The 23,799-nt window shown below is 38.1% G+C and overlaps 1 protein-coding gene across 1 annotated transcript in view; it reads right to left on the bottom strand.

Moving 5' to 3' along the window:
- Positions 1-23,799, bottom strand: part of CAB39 (calcium binding protein 39) — a 42,247-nt gene that overhangs the window by 15,383 nt on the left and 3,065 nt on the right. The window contains exon 2 of the mRNA XM_056358701.1: positions 5,089-5,245. Within this exon, the coding sequence (XP_056214676.1) occupies positions 5,089-5,202 (114 nt within the window). The 5' untranslated portion in view covers positions 5,203-5,245. The remainder of the gene's footprint in view (positions 1-5,088; positions 5,246-23,799) is intronic.

The raw sequence follows: 23,799 nt of genomic DNA, 5'->3' as shown, positions 1-23,799 counted from the left end.
TTCTCTTGTACTCTAAAACTCAACATCAAAAGGACTAGCAATAAATGCTTACAAACTTGTTCTAGAATCTACTCTTCTATATTCCATACTCTCATATTCCAAATAAGTGATGTGCAGAGCTATTTCAAATGCAGCATGGAATTTAGATAGCTACAGTGAAAAATATAATGCTACATTAAGTATCAATGTTAAGACCCAGCAAAAAACTAGTAAAAAAAGAAATCAAGACAAACAAGAGAATCTTAGCTAGCATTACTTGCAAGATTTCCTAAGGTACTGAGATCTAAATAATTGCCTAATGCACTGCTTGCTTTTAACAAGAAAATAAAAAATTTCTAGAGAAAAGTTAACATGCACAATGGAGTTCATTCAAAAACCCACGATCAAAAGCCGAATTCACTATCAGACACCATGTATACAGTAATACAATACATAAGCAGATATATTTTATATATGCGCTATATATTATATATACTCTACATATTATAGTCTATAAATAAATACATTATATATTTTATATAGTAAAATTGTGTGTGTGTATATATATATAAAAATATATATATTCCCAACACTGAGAAGGAGCAACCATGGAGCAATCAGCATTTCAGCGAAAAATTCTGTGACAAGTCACATTTGAAATTCCATGGTGCCAGACAATCAATACCATTTAGAGGACAAGTCAAATTACAGAAGTAAAATGTAAAATAAGGAAAATAAAGGAAGTACTTACTTCTCTATGCTTATCAAAGACAGGAAGATATTTTTAAAAAATCAAACTAGACACCTTGAAGTCACACATATGATTGTCACACCAGAATAGCTGCATGTCTTTAGAGCTATGAATCATTATGATTTATTCCAGTCTCTACGGTATTTCACTGATTTTTTTCCAAAACTTACTATTTCCTTAAATGCTAAGCAGTGCCAATACCAAAAACTTCATTTACACTTGTACAGCTGGAGTATTTGAATTTTATGAAGCAACACTTGCCTTTACTTAGAGAAATTAATAAATTAACTATGCATATGCATAACAAATTTATAATTTTACTTCTTTGTAAATGACGAACTCCTGATTGAAATCTGATCTATGGCAACACAACATAATATTACATTTGGACAGCTGAATCAAAATAGCATATCACATTGTCCCATACATATATTATACTGTCCACTGTATAAAGCTGGTAACTTAAAGAAGAGACACTGACAATGCCCGCAATAGTCAACTGACATGGGTTAACAACATGTCTAAAACAATTATCCAAAAGCCAAAACTGGAACTGTTATGAGCAGGTTAACCCAAGGTTAGAGGGTAGAGAAGAACAAGTTTATTACATGAGTAAATATTTACCTTCACAACAGTAAACGTGTGCCACAAATCAAGTGAACTGGTAGTATAAAAATAAATGCTGATGTCAGCCAAAGAGGCGGAAGAGATGCGAATAAAAGACTAAGTAATAGGCTAGATCAAGGGTAGGTCCTTTATATGAAATTTTCCTTCCCCTTCCCTTTAAGCCCCCCCTTCTGAAAAAACACAAGTAACAGAAAACTAACAGCATATGTGATGAATGTGTTTTCAGTTACAAAGCACTTGACATTTCAAGTTTCCCTTCCAAAATGCTAACAGACAGCAAGCTATCGCCTCTACCCTAAGTACAAAACTGCAGCCAACAAGCAACCAGAGCTGCGGTACACGAGGCAGACTGTCAGCAGCGAGGCACAGTCCAGCTTTTACAGCCACGTCAGATCTCAGTTCCTAAGCAGGTACCACCAACTTAAAGAACATTTCAAAATGACCTGGAGCATTACCTGGTTAGTTTTTCTCCAGTATTCACAGAGCTCAAGAAAAGGTAGTTTAATATATACTAGAATTCACTTTTTCAAATTTCAGATTTTTATTTATAAAACAAATTTTCCAGTATTACAGGGTACAATGTTTCTTAACTGAAAAAGGTGTGTCATGGTCACCACTGCTGTTTTACGTCTTTGGCTTTGAAGAGCCTCTTTAATTTTGATTATGAAGAATGCACAGGAATACACACTGTCCAAGCTCTAAAAATCTTTCTTACCTCCTTTGCTTTTTCTTCCTCTCACAAAACATCAAAAGTTTTACATTTCAGCCTCAGCACTGAAAAAGACTGAGGTTATTTGTTTAAACATAATTAATTACACTTTTAATTTCATGGGGAAATTATTTGTCTAATTTTCTTACAAATACGTATTTCCAAGTGTATTAGGAAACTATCAAAGCGCATCCTCTACACAGCAGCAAAGTATTTTCATAACAGCATTGTGCTGCTAATGCACAGTAGGAATTAAAATGAACTACATATTAAACCCAAACCCACTGTGGTACCGCAGTGGAAAACCTTTGGCACCTCAGCCAGCCACAAGGTACAACACAAAAGAGCATTTACAATTAATTTCATTTTGTAGGAAAAATATTTGAAACAACAATTAAGTTTTGAAACATTCAGTTCACTTCAACACATGCTGAAATATTTTTTAGCCTAGCCTACATACACGTTTCAAATTCCTTATGCTCAAGAGTAGCAAAAGTATGCAACTATGTGTACTTAATTTTATGAAACAAAGCAGCATAGGAAAACTTAAGTATTCCCTGCACCCAAAAAGGTGTCTTTACCACAAACAGTAATCAACACTACGTACCATGTTGCTAAGGGCGAGTGGGGAGCGGGGAGAGAGAGGGAGAATTCTGTACAAGTCTAATCACTAATAAAATGGAATTATAAAAAACTCTGGCATTCTTCTCCTTTTCCTAAAGGGCAATAATTTATGTGCTTTATGTGCAGTGAGTTTTTCTATTTCTGTTCCACTAATAGCCAGAGAACTCACCCTCTCATCAGCACAGAATTCTTCTCCAAAGGAGACTGGAAAGTTACACTGTAGAAAGGATCATCATAATAAAAGGGGTAGTGAAAGATAAAAAGATGCCTTATTATCGAGATATGGGAATGCAGAAATTTTTCTTCTTTTTTAATAATGGCTACTGCTCAGACTCTTGCTGTCTTTTAACTCCAAAGTTATTCCAGTAATTTCTATACACTGGATAGGAAGAAGGCCAGAATTCAGCGTGTTTAATCAGGGCCATACTCTCAAAGATGTGATGACAGGTCCATAAGATATTGAAGAACTTTATCAGACCAGCAAACAATTTGAGAATATGAGATAAACTGCCACAACCAGAGTCACCTTCACGGACACCTTGGCTTGCCAATGAAACAACTACTTTCTGAAGAACCTCTGTATGAAGATGTGGACACTGCTGTTGTGAATTTTCAGATTCAACAACGGCATCTCCTTTGTGAATAATGAGGATGACAGAGGCCAGCACTACCATATGCAGCTCAGCCTTGTAAATGTCAGTATTTAACCCTCCTAACTAGTCTAACCTAGTGAACATGGGTTGCCTTCTTTCCTCCTTCAAGCAGAATGTGTTGCTTTCTATAAGACACAGGAGAAACAACTTACAGGTTTAGCATATTAGTTCATACCAAAGCAGCAGCCTCACATAAACAAAGCCTTTAAAGAAGATGGAGGTATGGGATTAAAGGCCAGCAAGAAGCAAATGGTACATAATAATCTTCAGCTACAGCATCAAGAACACAGGCATGTGATACAGTGCACAGCTATGCACAATGGAATGAAGCTGGTCTGTTCCCCATTAGAGGTCTAAGCAAAAAGAAAAAGATGATACAATAGAGCACGGATTTTAACATCAAGCCACATCTCCAGGAATTAATAATGAGGCTGAGATGAAGGAAGCAGTGCCATGTCTCATCACAGACTCTTCAGAATGCACCTACCCCTCCTCCCCCCTGACAGATGTCTGTCTTCATTAGAGAAAGAAGCAGCAGCAAATGAAAATCCTCTCAGTCTCCACACAGGCCTGCAGAACAGGCCATAAGACTTTTTTCTCCAGGGAGAAACAGTATTAGGGAAAAATACTACAGTACACTGCAAGAGATCTGGAACATACCACATGCTGGCACTGGGGTAGAAGATGCCGGTTTAAAAAAAAATATTGGGATAAAGATGGCAATTCAGTTAAGACCCGGATTTTCCTGCACTTGAAACAGCATTGCCAAATCTAGGTGAAACCGGATGTACAGAAGCTGGCCACATTCTGCTTAAAAATACTGGTGAACATAAAAAGACTGTGACTAACTCCTATATGGGACTCTCTAAGAATGCCAAGAATGGCACAAAACAGTTAAATAAACCTGGGAGAGGATCCAAGTGGGGTATCACAGCTTGCTTCAAAAGCTGGTAGATTGGAGAGGCTGATGTTTTGTTTGCTGGGTTTTTTCTATTTAGTTTTGCGTTGGTTTTTTTTGGAAGTATTGGAATCTATGCCCTTGTGCTGAGATTTTCAAGAAAAACTTCATCTAAATAGTAAACACCCCTACCATACAAGTCACAGGGTGGGATGCAGCTGCACACAGGTTGAACTTGAAGGTAATTTCCAGTAAAGCTATCAAGACTACCAGTCGAGAAGCAAATGACTGTCAACAGGTACAGATCCTGAAGCAGCAAACCATCCTACCTAAAAGAAACTGCACTAGCACAGGAACTTCACAGCACAGCTACTTTACAGCACAGCTTCCTGTGGGCTGAAGAAAAGGCAAGGAATTGTAAAAGCATATCCCCTAATAACATCCAGGGAGACACAGAGCTCCTCGGTTTCAGTAACAGAGACACTCTGGTCTGTGAATGTTGGCATGGACAAGCACAGACAGAACTATGCCCAGCAGTAAAGCCACTACGGTGGACACAGGCACCTGAACACTGTATGGCTGTGAGCTGCTTGTTAAAGAGTGCAATGTCCTACAGTTCCAAACCAAATTATTTGAAGGATCCTATCAGCTGCCAGTGGCATAAAAATGCAAAGCCAACCAACATGAAACACACCTGTTCAAAGGTACATAATAACTTACCCTTTACCAGAGTGTAAAGCCCCAAAATAATTCCTAATTGATTCAGTTTCAACAGCTGTAAATAATTTCTCACCCTGCCCCCCACCCCACCAATTACTCTTCAGTAATTGGCAAGTCCCAACTGTACCTTCTCTGCCTTTTTGTCAGAGATATCTTGCTTTTCTAGAACTGCCATACTATCCTTCAGGTTCTTCACAATGTCTGCAGGAGACTTGTGGGACTTGCCGAAGGGGAATGGCATGATTGCGAGCCACAAGGTCTTCCTTCTACAGCTCCTGCTTCACCTGGAGAGGAGGAGCAAAAAAAGCATGTTAAAAATAGAAATAGGAGGTCAGTATAACAACACACACGAAGATCATGAGAGTAGCAAAAGCATTTATATGTGAAATAACCACCCTTGACAGCTGAACTAGAACTTGCTATGACAAACTTAAATGCTGTGTTTCCAACCCTTTTAAAATAGAAGATACAGAATCTAAAAACTCACATTAAGATCATCACCTTATGCTACAGGAACAAATTAAAGAGTACATTAATTATATCCAAAGCCACACGCTGTACAAACGCCACACATGGGCAAGACTAACAAGAATAAATTCTTTCAACTAATGCTGCCAAGCGAAATGCCTTCTTACATTAGGTCTTTGACACGTAAGCCATCGTGTCTCAGTGGCTCTGCGATGACTGTCCAGACACATGCTTTTACCCCTATTCACTCCACAACAAATGCAAAGTAAACCGCAAAGCCTGCACCTTAGTGCAGGAGCTACGAGCATGATGCAGACGAGGCTACAGATGGCAGCTTATTCCTGTGTCAAAACTCTTGGTATGTCCTGGCTTTCTCATATCAGTATTACTGTAACTTCATACTGAAATACAGTCTCACCCACACTGATTTTATGGGAAATAAAATTTGTCGCTAATAACCAGGATGTAGATAAGGCACTTTAAAACATTAAACCCAAACACCTGATACGGATCTTTTTCAGAAAGATAAAACTTGTCTTATGGGAGCAATTTTCATTCCCTAAAAATATTTGGCTCTTGAATCTAAATGCCTTCATTCTTCCGTACATTTACATATATTTGCTTTTACACACACACACACATTCACTTCTGTGTGCATAATAGAAAAGTATTTCTAACAGATCAGTAACAAAAGCTTTTGTATGCTCAACACATACACCCCCATTTAAACAACAATAAAAACTTCTTACAAGTGAATTCCATAAAGCATACTTCTATAACTCTAATCTACACAGAAAAGAACAGGAAATCCTGTATTAAAAATGCTGACAGTGCTACTTCTGCTACACACAAAGGACAGCTGAAGCTGACAGAGCAGACTACACTGTCATTACAAAGAAGGGATACTACCCTGAAAATCAGTAATTTCTATATATATACAATATCCATGAAGTTAGTACCAAGTCAACTATAACAAGCCCATGTTAAAGTTTCTTATCTAATACCATGCACTTTGATCCCTGATTAAAATACCAGCTTATTCACCATGAATTTCAAAATGTTAATCCTGATCTTATTCAATCATGTTTTGATCAAGGATTAACAATAACAATTTGTTGCTATTTTTTAGTTACTTTGATTGTTAACACAAACAAGCTGGGATGGCAACTGGGCAACAATTTAAAGGTGAAGAACAGAAGCACGCAGATCTTTAGCCAAGACAATTTCCATAAATAGGTATTACTGGTAACCAGCTACAGAGATCGTACCTTCACTGTTCCAGTGCTGCAACTAACCTAACACAGCTGATAAAAGCCATAAAGTAGGTAGCTGTCAATCAGATTACTTTCAGATAAAAGTATCAACCAGGTTGAGATTGGATATTGGGAAAAAAAAATCTTCATCAAAAGTGTTGTCAAGCATCGGAACAGGCTGCCCAGGGAAGTGGTGGAGTCACCATCCCTGGAGGTGTTTAAGAGATGTGTAGATGTGGCACTCTGGGACATGGTTTAGTGGTGGGCTTGGCAGGGCTGGGTTAACGGTTGGACTTGATCTTAAAGGTCTTTTCCAACCCAAATGATTCTATAAAGGTTGAAACAACACCTTCCACCAGCCATTTCCATTCTTAACAGATCACAAGGACATTCTGTTACTTTTATTTTGTAGTATAATAATTGTCTCATAGTAATCTTTCGTTAATCTGCACAAAGGAGGGGTTGTAACACTGAAATTACAAATGCAGGACGGGTAGCCTAAGAGATATAAAAATGCCCATGCATCTGTCCTTAGACAAGAGAATTCTATGCCTCAACTTGGTCACATGTAGCAGAACAGAAATCGATGTTTAAGAAATGCATGACTGCTCATTGTTATTTAATGAAAATGTAGTAGCGTCTAAAACAATGTTTATTGAAAATTACAGTATTTTCACACAGGGTTGTTGTTTTTTTTCTAGAATGAGACAGGTGTGAAAATAAGTACAACTTCCCTACAACATAGATGACATACCTTGAGCACCACAGCAACATTTGAAATAGTCCCTTTATCTCTCCCTTTGATTACTACTCCTGCCAAATTAAGATGAGCCCTGAAAACAAAGCTGGATCCTTTCACACTTGCATATCATCACTGATAATGATAGTATTTAACAACTACTCAGCATATTCATTCTGAAAAAAGGCTATGCCCATGTAACAGCAGGATTAGTTCAAAAAGTTGCTAGTCTTAATTCCTTGGATTATGTGTTAAAACAGGATAAAATCCAGTAGGAATCAAAACAGTTATCTGAGAGAATAAAAAGATCCTATGCACTCACAAAACTGGTATTACAGCAATATACAAAGAAATCAAAGCCAAGAAAATGTCTCTGCACACTCATTTTCTGGATCACAACTAGGTTGCTTCTAAACTAAAAGGCTATATGGACAACTCATATCCTATATTTCCATATGTTGTAATGGCAAACAACTGTCCTCATGGTGTGCCCAATGTCTAGGTTTGCAAAACTTCATCTCCCTCCAGATAGAGCTCAATTTCTTCTTTAAATTAAAAATAGTCTACAACTTTACTTATTCATGAAACCTTTCTTTCTGCATAAATCAGATACACAGACATGCAATGCATACATACACAAGTCACATAGAAGTTTTATTGTATGTACTAGCACATAGTAGAAAATAATCAATTAATAAAACTTCACTAGCATATATTTATACTAAGCATTTCTCCCCAAATCAGCAGTTCCTGTACAAATTTTTCAAAAGCAACTTAGAAAAATCAGGAATGACTGCCAACACCAGTAAGACGGAAATCTACATCCTTGATTACGGAAGGTGACATTTTGCTTCGAGGCATTTCATTTATTGTATCAAAATGTAATAAATGTATTGTTTCTGCTATTTCAATTTTATTACTGGAAGGAATGCAGTGGCACTGCCAGGAACATACATCACCTGGGGCCTCAAGACTGAAGACCCCACCAACCCTGAAGCAAAATTCTGTTACTGAAGAACCTGTGCCACATCCTAAAAAGAAAAAAAAAAACCAGGAGCAGTCCTTTGTCTCTCAGAGCTGTACTTCATGCAATGAGGAGAACATAGACAGGCTGTTCCCTTTTCAGCCCAGCAAAACTACCCCAAGCAGAACTCTGTGCACAATAGACAATGACAACATCTGTGTGAGATCGGAAAGAACCGCAACCACCCACATCTGCAAAATGAGAAAAAAAAAGGAAACAACACCAAATGACATTTTCTGTAAATAACAACAGACTTTACATCATGTCAAATGATAATTGTTTCACATTACTAGCACCTGGTTGCCTTGCAAATTCATGATAAAATTCTGATTGTAGCTTAAGAAAGGGGTCACAGGACTCTAAAAAAGTTAAACTGCAACAAGTACACGGACAGCTCTGTGCTGTTGGGCTGTTTTGCTTTATCTTACCTTCCCAGAAACCTCACTGCTTTTATCCATTTGTTAAAAGAGACCATGAATGATAACATACAAAACTCAGGCTTTCTTAGGCATGCATTCTATTTCACCGATACTCAAGCATTCCAAACATAACAAAATTTAAGGTTCTCAGAGCACTGGTGTCATGGCCACATTTAGAAATCTTAAATGATGTTATAAATCCAAATGGATTGTCAAATAACAATATGGCATGCAGCCAAATACCCAGAGATTTAAGCTCAACTGACACAGAGGAACTGACACACACTCAGGCACACTGGGACATTTGGGCTTTTGTGATAACAAGAGATAGTAGCCCCACTGTTTCAGATAGTATATAATTTCCAGCTCTGTCAATGCAGCATGCATCCGTGCAGAGTTTGCTTTATGCATAAGGCTTTAGATTTTTTTATTCACTGCATTGACCACACAATCAATTAATGTCCAATTTAAAAATAACACATTCCATATGTCAGATTGGTTTTTTAACCAAACAGACAACACAAAGCCATTTCTCTGAGGACAGCCCTCTTGCATCAAAAAAGTACTACAAGAACAAATACAGAAGCATGATAAACAAATCCTTCTCTTCTAATAAATTTTAATTCTCTAAAGAACAGATTCATTACCCTGGAGTATGCTTTCCCTTGTAACTGTTAACTTTTTCTTATTCAAAGACCCAGAAAATGCATTACCCATGTAACAGAAATGTGTGCTACAGTTTAAAACCCGATTACTTAACAGAAGGGGTTTTTTTTGTTGTAGGTGGTATGTTGCTTTTTAAAAAAAAAACCAAAGAAAAAGCATATTGTAAGATGCCTGCATGACTATTTCCAAGAAAAATACAGTACAAGAAATAGTACAATAATACTCATGACTGCAGTGACATGTGCAGAGTTACTCCACAGACAAATAAATTACCAGTAGTGAAGTCTCACCGATGCAGGCTTTTAAAGCTGTAATGAAGGGAAAGGAATACCAGCCATATTCACAAAGACTCACAATCAAATTCAGCCTTTCTGCTTATGACATACCCATAAATTACCACAACATAAAAAAGCTGTAACATTTTTTCTCTGCATAGAAGTATAATCCATAAACAAAGCATCAAATTCAAGTATTCACTCTATTCCAGCTCAGGAGAGCAAACATTTGCCCATCTCCCATGCAAAATGCTACTTAAACAACATACAAAAAACTACATTCCCTATTTTGTGAAACAACCAGGTACAATAAACTCCATTTTTTACTCTATTATTAGGTCTCGTGGCTTAATTGCACTATATTAAGTCTTCAGCTAGATCTAAATCTATAAAATATACAAATTCAGCTAGAATTTAGTGACTACTTCTAGGAAGCTCCTAACAAGGGAAAGAAGAGGAAAAAAAAAAACCTTCAGCCACTTCTTGGATGGAACTGCACACATTAAAAAAAATCCAAACCTAGTGAAAAAGCACACGTAACATCCAGTTGATGTGTGTATAAGAAAATTGCTGGAGATCAAACCAAACAAACATAATTTAAAAAAGGCCAAATAATTAACGGTAGGGTTCGCCAAGATGGATGAGCCAATAGCTGGCTGACACTGATGGGAAGGTTCCATTCCCCCTCTGCTCCCAGTACTGCACACCCTCCTCCGTTTTTACGCCAGGGCCAGCTGATCCATCTCACAAAGCTATCAGAAAACTAACACATAAAAGGAAATTAAGCAATGAGTAGTGTGGGGAATGTAGAAAAAAAACCCCTTTGAACAGCAAGTAGTTGTGAATCAGCTCCCCCATCTCGTGATCTCACCATAGGTGCAATTCATGGTAAGGCTGGAGCTGAATCAACAGGAGGACTGAAGGGGGAAGGTCGCTCTCCATCAGTTATTTTGAGTTGTCTGATATTTTTCTGAATGCCCAGCGTGCTGACAGAACTCACCAAAATGGCAGAAGATAAACCCAAGAAACATGAGGGGAAAACCAAAAAAAAGATTTCTGGAAGGTTCTTAAGGCACCCTCAGCTGTGAGCCAGAGCCAGCCGAAGAGGTGAGCGCTGGGGCAGGCAGGGAAGGGCACACCACCACCACCACCACCTCCACCTCCACCTCCAGGTAGACCGAGGCTGCCAATCTCTACCCTGAAATTGTATCGTGTTGATTACATTCAACAGTGTTAATAACACATTGGAGATTGACTTAAGCGAGTATAGTTAAGCAAGTTAATCAGTCTACAAAGGCAAAATACCTAGATTCACAATAAACAGTTGGGTCTACTCTGCATACAGATTTTTAATTTACAATTTATCAGTCTGTTACTGACAAAACATGCTGCATCTTGCTAGAAAGAGGCAATGTTTGTATTAAAAATACAACACAGCAGTGTGTGTTTGTCCTGATAGAACTGATTTCCCCTCAGAACCTGTTTTTTTGTCGTTTGCCTCTTGGATTAACAAGGATCATTAAGCCAGTATTGAAAACAATAACGTAAATCAGTTTTCATCAGGTCTTACTGTTGTTAGTTCTGCTAAAATTCAGCGCTGTGAAGTCTGGTAGGAATGATAAAAACAGAAACAGATCAAGAAATTATGCATTTTTAAAAGCACTGCCTCACTCAGACTCCAAAAGGAGGACTGACAGCCATTCCTTTGATCCAAGAACCATTTTTTATGCAAGCTACCATGCTCCTTGGGAAAAGAATATTCAAGTACTTCAAAGCCAGAAGCAGACAGCATATTAACTACTCAGCCCTAACATACAAGATTATAGAATTTTACAGGTTATCGGAATATTTAGCCAGACTTAAGTTACTGACTGTACTTTCCGTAAGTACCATTAGTGAAAAGCGCAGCAGCTGCCCCGCGCTGCACCAAGGCACACGCAGCAGCTGCCATGGCATGACAACAGCCAGGTGCCCCTCTGAGGCATCTGAAATAACCTCTGCCAGCTCAGCGCTGCGAATTCCTGGCTACAGCACATCTTCCTGAAAGGCCTTACCACCTCTAATTGCAGAAGTACAGTTGACTGAAGGCAGCATCCATTATTTTCTTCAGTCTATGATTCAAACTGAGTACTCACATTCCTCCTTAAAACATTCTTCCACATTTCTCACGTGCTTATTTTTCTACTACGTCTTTCAGTATCCTGGTTCTGGATATGTGGTTTCCCACAAGATTAAACAATTTTCTAGAGCCTCAGCATTGTGCCAATAGAATTTTTTCCATTTTCTTTTTGATATGCTAAACAAATCGAAACACGACAGCCTCTCATCCAAAATACGTATCTAAACAGTGTACTTTATTAGTACAACCTCACATGTGAAGCCTTCCTACCATGGTGAAAATAAGACTGATAAAAAGCAGAAGCCACACCTCAAATCTACTTCAGGTCTCCAGCATGAACTATTTAGTATAACCATGGCTTTACCTGCATAAGCATGCCATTAACAGAATGGCTATGGTTGTAAATGGTAATTACTGGCACTACCAGCTAGCAAAATTTAAGAGTAGACTCCAGCTGCAAGGCATTTTTACTATCCTCTAAATACTTCTGCACACCTTTTCAGCATTTCTTTCAACATAACTTTAAAATGCAGATAGAAGGGCTGCAGCAACTGTCTCACATGTAAGTAAAACATTCAACATACTAAACGGCTAAGGCAATCAGTGACCTGTTTGAATCCGTTGCGATATTTTGCGAGGAACATAATTTATATACGTAAGTTTTCTTGCAAGACAGGCACGTTCATCTCATATCTGGCATGTTGCACCCACCACTGAACCCTAGCATCTTTCTTAAAATTCACTATTAACTTGTTCTATCAAGCCTGCAGCACACAAAAGCTTTAATCTGATTCAAAAGCGGTTTCACAACTCTGCATCACAATTATTTGCGGTGAGAGCCACTTACGAGATTAAAATTGGAGAAAAAAAAATAATCCCCTAAGAATGGTAACTTTATTCAGAGAAAAATGAAAATCAAGAAAACAATCTCTGCTGTAACACAATCAATTAAATGAACAAAAAAGATCAATTCAATGGATTCATGAAAAAAGAAAATTGGAAAATAAATTTCTATATAAAAATTAAATACAAAATGTAAGATCGCTTCTCACTTTCTGAAAATTTCAAAGCAAGTCAGTCCCCAGCAGTTCACAGTCCTGCTCATTTCTTTAGCACCAAATGCCAGCTGATTCCTTTCATTAAGCAGGCTTCTCTCTTGCCATTCAATTACTGATCCTTCAGCCTCTTTGAGAGCCCACCCCTCCAGCAGACACCTGCCCCACGCTGGGAGAAGCGAAGGGCAGCTACTGCCATCAGGCTCTACTAGCTCACCACAGCCTCCTCTAACTACGTTACACTTTGTGACTTGTACGTTAATATAGTCATTGCAGTCTAACACACAGCTACAGAGCCTCTGCAGAAACTTAAGTAGAAATTGGTTTTAAGTAAGGCTGCTGCTTTTAAGGGGCTTCAGAGATCCTGCATAAGCATAAAAGGTTGTTAATACTAATGCTTAGTATCTGAGATCCCAGCTCTTTCTCCATATTCAGGGAAATCTTATGACTCAGCTTCTTTCCCTGGTGTACTGTTTAGTTACCCCACCCATGCATTTCCCCACAAACCTTACTGCTATACTGCAATATGGTATACAGACAAGCATGTAAATGCCTCACCCATTCCTTGGTAAATACATATTTTAAAAAAAATAATAATCACAAGTTTCACCTCAAAAAGTAGCTGCTATCTCTAACACACGTACACAATAAAGAACTTACTTCAAGCTTCAAGAAAAGTTGTCAGACAATATGCCCACTTCTGGCCAGGTTGAAGCTCAAATAATTTTCTCATAACCTGGCATGAGAGTCAATCCCCTGTTGGCTCAGATGCCTTTACCACATCATCACAAAACCCAGAATATTTGCTACATGACAAAAAACACTGCAATTATGTACGTGCCATTCTACCCACCCTTGGAAGCAAAAACACAAAGCAAGAATCTCCTTTGTAACTACTTCTATTCCTTGGTGTATATTACACCCATTCCTTTCCAGAGGTTTTCTCTTTACTTAAAGACTTCTGATATGCATCTCGGGGTTAATTCTGAGAGTGACCTGGCAAAAGGGGAGGCAGAAAGTATGCTGCAGTTTTATCTCTGAATTCATTTCATTTCACATAGTGCAATACGGTCTACAGTTAACAACATTCCAATAACTAAAGATGGTTGTATGACTATCAAGAAACCGCACAGGCGAAGGGCAGGAAACCCCACCAGCACCATGACATCAGCATTTAGTTTTATCCAGAAAGCTAGTGCAATAGACAAATGAAAAATAGATTATCTAAAACATTAATTAGTTACTTAAGAAGGAGGATGAGAATCCTAAGTCCTAGCACAAAATAGGAAGGGAAATGCACGTGTGCTTTTGGGGCATTTTGTTCTGAAGAGAGCAATTAAACCGCAAGAATGGTCCTAGGATTGCTCCAGATGCAATCCTCTAAGGTGCCATTTTCTTTAGAGAATATTCTCTCAATAAACCAAAAAAACACACATAAAGCCATTCTCTAGAAGCTCAAGTAACAAAGCTGGGAAAAAAAATTTTAAAAAAAAGTATTTACCCAAATGTAACTTCAGTAAGAACCGTGTCATAGTATTACTTTTAAAAATATCATTTAAGAAAATCAGTAATATTTTCCCCATGGTTCCTTTACTTCCTTTGAAGACCAAATTCTGTGCCCTCCTAGAAACTTTGACTGTTCAACCTAAGTTTATGCAAGTTCAACTTATCATAGCTCTTCACCTAATTTATCTGAAGAACAACAGATCTTTAATAAACATAGCCTACAAAGTAACAAAACACTTAAGGAATGACAACATTAAAGCATGAAGTTAATGGGCTGTAAAACAGTGATCCCAATGCAGCCCAGGAACCTAAAACACCAACTTAAGAACTGGGAAAATACATCTGGAGTATGCATCTTCCCTAACTGATTACTACTGGCCCCTGCCATAGGCAGAATATAACAAACTAGATCAGTCTCTGCTTTGACATATTACACCTGTGCAGGCTTCCCTTCCAAAACAATCAACGTGGGATTTCACCATTAAAAACTGCTTATGTTAGACTACTGTACAATTCACCTCAGTCCCAACAGCCCCTTACAAACTAGCTGAGATGACATGCAACCAAGCATAGCTTAATGTCTCCGGGTTTACTTCTGCGCATTAGCTTGACACAAGTAGGGCTGAAACCCAAAACGAACAGGCACAGCAAGCTGCACTGCAAAGAGAAGTTGAGTCAATGCTCAGACTCCCCAGAGGTGACTCTGAGACTGCAGATGACTCCTCTATTCTGCCATTCTTACCTCTATTGAGATTCTCATTGGCTTGACGCAGAGATTAAAATGTAAATTATTCTGAGATCAACTCTCATGAATCCAAGCTGATTCTTGCTACATGAAACTGAAAGAACTTGGCACGTTACTCAATGACTACATATCTCCTCTGCGAAAGGGAGTTCCTGACAAATAACCTATGGGAGTTATGTACTGAGTCACAGAAAGCAGGAGGGTGATCAATAAACGACTCGGAATCACGACCCCAGCATTTACTGTGAATCCTTTCCTTCTCGTTCATTACATCCTCATTCAGTAAAGCGAAAAGGTTCTTCAGTGAATTCTTTTTCCTTAAATTATCTCTCACCCAGTACTAGGAGCTGATCTACAGACAGTATCTGAGCTGATCCATAAGGTCACTATCTATCTGACAAATTTGCCTTCTGTCAAACTATTTTTATGCCATGGTCTCTGGCACTTAAACAGTTTTTATGACAATACAAAGGGTTTACTGACACAGCTCTGTTAGTAAATCCTACTAGTGCAGATACAGCTTATATTAGTAAAAAGCACAACCTCTGACCATGATAACTGCAACTGTGCTAGGGCTTTACTGGTTAAGTACCTTTACGAAGAGTGCTCTTTCCTTCACACTGCCAACCAACAGCAGTAAAACCATAAATCAAATTCTCCCAAGCTAGCTGTGTGGAGGTATCTTTTCATATGGAACTTTCACCCAGCTTTTGTCAGATGAAAATCCTTGCTTCCTCTGGAGTACCCTATACCAAGGACAACACAGCAGATGGGAAAACAGCGCAAAGATCAGCAAAATTAGGGGCTAGCCAGGAGAAACTTCTCTTTTTCCCTAAATACCCAAGATAATTAGCTTCACGGGCATCTCTTGAAACAGAAAAAAAAACCAATACGTTATAGGCCAGAACACATCTGTGACATTCAGATGTATACCTCATTGCTACCAAGACACCAGTGTGATTGTAAGACAAACTTATGCAAAGTCACTGGCTGAAACTTAGCCTGAACAAAACTGTCATGGGTTCAGGAAAGAGAAAATACAATGATATTACAATCTCACTTTTCAACTAAACTAGTCATCACTGAACTGACAATCAAACTGTGTGCCATGATAATAAAAAATAAACAAATAAGCAAACAAAACAAAAACTTAACAGATAATTCACTCCATTCTCCCAAGAAAAAAAAAAAGCCACAGCAATACAGAAATTCCACATAAATAATTTCAAGATCATAATATAAATAAAGCAGCCATTTAAAAAAAAAATAAATAAAAAATGTGTCCTTTACACAGTTCCTTCAAATCATCTCTGTTTCTCCTGCCAGTTCACGTTTGGTCTAAATCTTCAAAGTCACTAAAGGATCCAATTTCAGATACATAAACCACATCACACCTCAGCTGCCAACAGGTGTGTTCCTTTGGGGCAAGGCAGATCACAGAGCACAGAAAGATACATTTAAGGACAGAGACGATGCATACCAGGGTTAGGAGAACTATCCGTGGCACAAACCTTTAGGAGAGATGACGCGAGAGCCAGAACTTTTAACACCATGCCCTTGTTATTTTCCTTTTGTATATTCTAAGGCAGAGGGAGAAGAGTTTCAACTTAGCCCTGAACTCCAGTTCATGCTGTTAAATGCTCTACAGCATAGGAATCAAGAAGGGGGAATGATCTAGATGAGCCCCCAAAATGTGTCCAAGCTCTTACCATGCCAGCCTAAAAGTCCTGATGACTCACAAGACACCAGTCCAAAGATCTAAGATACAGCAGGGTATGTCAGTATACACGCTCCAAAAAGCCAGATATTCCTGAAAAACCCATATGAAAGTCCTCTTCCCTCCTGACACCAGCTGCGAATTCCAGTTACTGAAAGTTATTTGTACATTAAATGGAACCAGAATAGAAACAATGTGCCAGATGCCTGTGATACATCAGATACACAAACACGATGCAGTTCATCTGTCTTTCCCTTTTGGGGACACTTGGGTTATCTCTCCCAGTAGACCTCAATTTACAAGAAAACTGCTTCCATCAGAGTAACAAACATGAGGAAATAACAACTTTGGGACAGGCAGGTAGAAGGTCCTCATAAAAACTGTAACATTTTAATTTATTCCAGCCAAAACTCACAAGAAAATACCTTACAGTTCCTGCTTGCTAGAACTAAAGACAAGCTGCCCTGAAGTTTCAAGAACTGTTTTGGCACTGAAAAAGAAGACAAAAGAAAAAGGGGGCAGGGGGGGATACCACAGCAGAAAGGTACCTTTCCAAAAGGAAAACTTCCCAACTGATTTTTATTTCAAAGTGACTAGCAATAGCTGTGGTAAATGTGTGATTCTCGAAGGCAGAACAGCCCAGAAGGTTCACAAACTGTAAGCAAAACTGGCACTGTTGATATTTTCTACACATGAGTCAGCATTTCTCCTGCAACACACCTAGAGGTCCACAAACCAAAACTGTTTGACAGCTAACAGTCTAGAGACAGCAAGTAAAAAATTACACTTGTAATAAGAAGCGACTAATATTAGGCCAACTAACACAGTGGAAAAATTGAAGCATCTCTGAGGGACAGTTTCCTTATCTGATCTGCTAAGAAGCACTGGACTGGAAAAAAGGAACTACAAAATTGTTTCGCAATACTAAAATAAGAGCTCCCAACTTTCCTCTAATGCAATTACTGTGTAACACTACCAAGAGAAACTTGAACGCTATCAGAAGTTATCATCTCTACAAGTTTACCCAAGGAATGATCACACATCATCTCTGCAACTAGTAAAAAACTGTTCCAAAGGACAGTAGATCTTCCAAAGGGCTGACATCAAGCTCAAGTGGAAATGCGTTTTAGCTGATACCTATACTCCTGCATTGTGTATTATTAATTACTTCAGCTACGTCAGTATCCCATCACCCCCTTCTCTTCCTTAGAGCTACATGGAGAAACATAAAACAAAAACAACCTTTAAAATTGTGAATTGGTGCACCAGCTTAACACTAGTTTTATTTGAAGAAGGTATTACAAAATTTACTTTGATAGGAGTTTACAACAGTATAATGTTATGGCTCTCTACATCACCAAGAGGCTTCAATCAAACCATCAATTACTCCAGAAACAAAACTTGGCAGCTATCAAAATTCACAACCTTGGTAAACTCTGAAGTTATTCAACAGCTTTAATTGTTTCCCAAAAAAAAGAAATTTTTCTGTGCTGAAAAACTTCTCTTAATTACATAGGCGAGCCAAAAGAAATCATAATTCTGAAAAAAGTTTCTATACTGTAGTTCTATTTTTAACAACAAAAGTCATCAACATCTTAGAAAAATGCTATGTTTAAGAAGGAGAAGGTAAGGCTATGCTTTCAAGACTCTGGTTTAAAATTGTAACTTAAGGTTTGACTGTAGTCAAAATGTACTACTAGGTTATAAATTCTGTAAGACAATCTGTAATGGCATCTTTAAAATTTCTAAAAATAACAAAAATAAAATGCATGCAGCAACAATCTTGGAATCTGAACAACCATCCATTAGTTACAGAAGTAAACCAGGGGACTTCACAGAATTCAGGTATCTATTAAAATACTGTTTTTTTCATCAAGACAAACAAGATTTAATTAAACAATGTGAAAGACACTAGTGCTTTTCATATTATCCAGATCTCCCTTTTAGCTCCTGAAATGTCATTTTAACTTTCCCATTCAAAATCATTTCAAAATTAGTTTAGTCTGGTTATCTAATTTAGGGACTTGATCAAAGTCCAGGTTTTCACACTTTTGGTATACATCTCAGAGGCATGAATCCACAACACTGCAAGTTAAGAGTACCATAATAAATATAAGTGACAAGTTGTAGAAACTTCTGCTGTACTTACTAATGCTTTTCAATGCTTTCAAGTAATTATGGATGTTAAAAATAACCTGTTTAGAGAGGAAAGATTCTGTACTTCTGGCCAGCAATCCTTCTCCTTGTTTGCTAAAGAGCTCAAGAACGGCTACTTCTGCAACACAGATCTGACAGCTCTTCCTAGATGTGATACTTTTAAGTCCTCAGCCTGCATAAATACATGAGGGGAGACCGCCAATGCCAGAGGGAGAGCAGAACTGCTCTGCAGACTCCAACAGCTCAACTGCAGCAACGCTGAGACCATATTCAGCACAATTCCTAAGGGAAGCAAAAAGCCTTGCACAGTCAGTCTCCAAGGAAAAAAAAAAAAAAAATCCATCTTCTGTTGTATGTACACTATAAATCCATGCCTATATGGCTGTTAACATTTTTTTATTTATACTAGTGCACACAGGCATATATACATATAAGTTCCCAAAGAAGAATAAAACCCCATAAATATCTCTTTCAAGATAAATAAAAAGGTACATATACAGGTAGGAATTATAATCACCAGTTAGAAAGCTGGGGGGGGGTGGAGGCTCTTTGGTTTTTTCCAACTTAAAGGAATGAGGAAAACTGACATGAAGTTATCTCACAGAATTTAAAACTTAAATAGTCATAAGTTTGCCGTCATGCACAAATGCCCTGGAGTTCTTGTAACTTTTTTGGAAAAAAAACCATAACCCTGAAATAAAGAGGCTCTTTTGGATCGAAGGATGTTAATTCCCTCACCATAACACATAGGTTAAGAGTAACACCAGTCAGACTGCACAGCTGTGCCAGGACTCTGCTCAAAATGCTCTGTGAATGGATGCAGTTCCTAACAGAAAAACTGTTTACTGCAGCTCCACCCTATTACAGAGTTAGCACAGTTTAAATATTGCTCAATGTCAATTATAGATGTAAAACGGAACTATGTTAGTCAATACCGATGACTCAATACACCACTCTTCTTAGAGATTACGAATCTAAATAATCATGTCCAGAAAAGCACTTGTTCAGAAAACTTAGAATATTTCAAGAAGCTTCCTTCATTGACAAGCATTATGTGAAATCTATGGAAAAAGACAATGTGACCTGGTCACTGGAGCTTGTATTTGCTTTCAGACCATATCTGAAGACAAGCTGAATTTCTCATGTTCAAGTAGCAAGGCCCTCAAGTCCAACATCCAACACATCAAGACTTAAGGTTTTCTAATTATTGTAATTATTTCAGTTTTCCTCAATGGCACTTTAAGAGAAGCCTTCATTCATTCCACTGACAAATTACACCAGACTACAAAAAAGACAAGTCTTCCATAACAACTTGTCCTTATTTGATTTTGAAGCTGGAAAGCATGCAACAAGGCAGAGGACAGCAAACCAGGTCCTTCAGTCAGGACTCTAAAGTACTGCCCCAGACAGCAGAATCCTACCCCAGATCATCCTTTCTCATTAGGCAACACATAACCCAAGTGCCTAATTCATGGTCACTGCTGAAGTATCCATCCTCTTCTGGGAGCCCAAAATGAGATTCTGAGACTAACAACTCGTACCACTGCAGGAATTCAGCTGCCTGAATGACGACTGCCACTGCAAATGCACTAGAAGAAGCACAGCTGGTCTCCCAACTGTCCCTTCAGAAAAATCACAAACCTCCTACCTGTCTTGGGCCTTGAAGCATCTAAAATGACGCTAGATATCTATGTTTAGCCAACTGAATCTTACATCATGAGCTGATGCCACTGGAAACAAAGTTTGGAAGTGTAAGCTCTCAAGTGCTCCACCAGACAACACATACATCATCACACATTCAAACACAGGAGAAAATTATTTGTGCTTCAGCATCGTTACCTGAAAAAAAGTGGGAAAATCACCGTGCTGCTGAAGAACACTGTGAAATGTACTTTCATTAGTATCTGTGAACATTAGATCTGTGAATGAAAAGCTCAAAAATCTGGAATCTTCCTGTCTTCAGACACCTGAGTTTCACGCAATAAAGCAGAAGACCAAATACTACCTTGTGACTAAACAAGTACTCGCAAAGGATGTCTCTGCACCAAGCATGTTCTCGTGCACTGATGGGAAAAAAAGTTCTGTTGAAAAAAACCTACCTGAAAACAAACACATAAGCAAACATTTCGCACCACATCAGTATAAGCAAACTGAGGTTCTGAATTCTTCGTTAACTTTTGAGAGATTTGCTTCCTCAACATTTTTCTAATACAGTACTGAGCATATACAAAGTCTTTATCAAGAACTGTGCCTCAACTCTCTCCGCTACAAGGTATCACTTTAAATTCCCCTGTAAAGTTTCTCCATCACTAGCAATCTCCAGTCAGAAGAAACTTAGGACTTGAATAGCAGGTGTTACAAGTTAGAAGAACGATGCATTCATCAACTGTGTGGGAGAAACTTCTCAGGCATCACCTGTGTTACAGACATGCATGGAGCCTATCACTAAGGTCTCATTTAGGTGGAATAAAATCCCCTACATTGAAGTCTTACTCCTCTGTGAACAAACTTTTGTTTTTATTTTGCTTTTACAATGTATTTGATAAAGTCAAAAAGTTATATGCTGGTTAATTTTATAAATCATTACAATATGTAAGGCAAAAAAAGAACTAAAAAAATATTTTGGTATATATATTAAAAGGAACATCATCTGCCAAAGCAGTAAAGGGCACATTTCACATGTAACAGTCAAAGTAAAATATACTACACAAGTAGCTTTCGCCTCATTTCTACAACTGTTAACAAAAACTCTTGAAACTGCTTACCCAGAGGAAAAGCTCAGAGACTCCACTGCAGCAGGATGCTCTGCACGTGTCAGCACACACATCTACCACACCACACAAGATGCTACTGATAATTCAATGTCTACAGGTTGTATATTTTTCAAAGCAACCTCCTCAGCAGATGAGCTGGGAAGCTGGCACGGCTCTGAACGAATACTTGAAAAAAAGGTATCCATCCGTTGTAAGCCTTCCCAGGTGAGCTCTTGACCAGGGAAGTAGAGAAAAATGACAGGCATTTCACACACACAAACAACTGAACCTAAGTACTTCTCTCACATTCATGCACATTCAACTCCCCAAAAAGCTGACATATTAATTCAATTTAATTTATAGCCAGGTTCCATCTTAGCTATTTTTAAGTGTCACATTGCAAATCTTGCAGGGTTTGGAGTTAAACTTATTTACATTCTTTTAGTGAGAAAAACTGATTTGTTATCAATAAAAATTGATTTTTTTAAAAAATACACAATGGAGTAAGGATCAAAAGCAGCACACAGCAATTTTTCACTGATGCAGCCATTTCACTGTGAAATATCTGACAGTATACCTGAACATTTTAGAGTAACTCCAAGCAGTAACTCCTGAATAACTTCATCCAAAGATGTTTCTGAACTTAGAAAAACATGTTACACGCTACAGTTCTGTACTAATGATAACTTCTCAAATTTTTAACTGTCTTGCTATATTTAATTTTTTAGTGATGAATTATCTGAGTGTTTGAAGGGGAGGAATGAATTACAAAGCAAACAGATCTTTAGAAAAGACCTAGGTATTTTATTAGAAGTAGTAGATTTCCAATAAACAGAAAGATTAGCTACAACATTCAGTGATTTCCCCCAGAATTTTATGCCCTTGTGAACAGGCTTAAAGTTTGCTTCCTTTTAGCATATCCGAAGTCCACAGCCAGGAACTTTTTATAGTGTCTTTTGACTACATACATGAAGTATTAGCCAGCATACTAAAACCAAGGGAGTTAGAAAGCAAACTGCAGTTGTTTATTTAAACGTAAGCAATTTACTTTCTAAATTAATGTTGTCTGAAAAAAAGCAGGCCATGAAGAATGACCACAGTTACGCCTGCAAACACACAGTAATTTGGCTGCTTCCAGTTTGGATCAATCCTGAACTCAATCCTTTATAAAAGAGTATTTAAATACGGACAAACGAAAAGTGCCATTTTATCATAAGGTGGAATTCTGAAAGCACATAAATCTGCTCAGGCTAAAGAAAGACCAAACTCACATGACACCAGTTTAAGCCCTAAGTACTACCGAAGCATGCATTTAAAAGCCTAGCTCAAGTCCGTTAAAATAATTCAAGACAGCCTCATCTTCTAATTTAACCTTTGTGTTTGCACTTGGGGGGGGGGGGGGGGGGTGTAGGGAGGGGAAGAGGGCGGGATCTCAGCATAAAGTTTCACCTTCTCAGTGAAGACATTCAGCTTCCTTCTGGCTCACAACTCTGCATCTTGCGGTGCAAGAAGCACAGTACTGGTGGAAAATACAGGGAAAGAGAGAGCCCAGATGGAAGGGAATGAGAGCTGAACTTCCAAACAATTCAGACTAATAAACACCCTAAATCAGAAACCAAATTGGGGAAGTAGTGTTCTAAAAGTTCTCCTTTTAGAACAGCACAAAATCTTAAGCCCTAATAACAAAAGGAATTTTTCTTCATTCTTGGGGTTTATCTACAGCTACAAAAATACAGTTACAGTGAATGCTATGACTTATGATCACCAACCAACTAAAAAGGTTTTTCTCCAATGTCATTAATACCTGGCTTCAACTGGCACCCAAGAAGAAGTGAAAAAGTGCATGCAGCCCACTAATTCCTTACCACAGATTGCTACATTTACAAAATTTCAACTACATGATCTAGAAAATACTGGTTTTGAAACTCAACTCATATTTTTC

The sequence above is a fragment of the Falco biarmicus genome, chromosome 13 (genome assembly GCF_023638135.1).
Source record: "Falco biarmicus isolate bFalBia1 chromosome 13, bFalBia1.pri, whole genome shotgun sequence".
Taxonomy (NCBI): Eukaryota; Metazoa; Chordata; class Aves; order Falconiformes; family Falconidae; genus Falco; species Falco biarmicus.
This window is presented reverse-complemented; position numbering and strand designations above follow the sequence as displayed.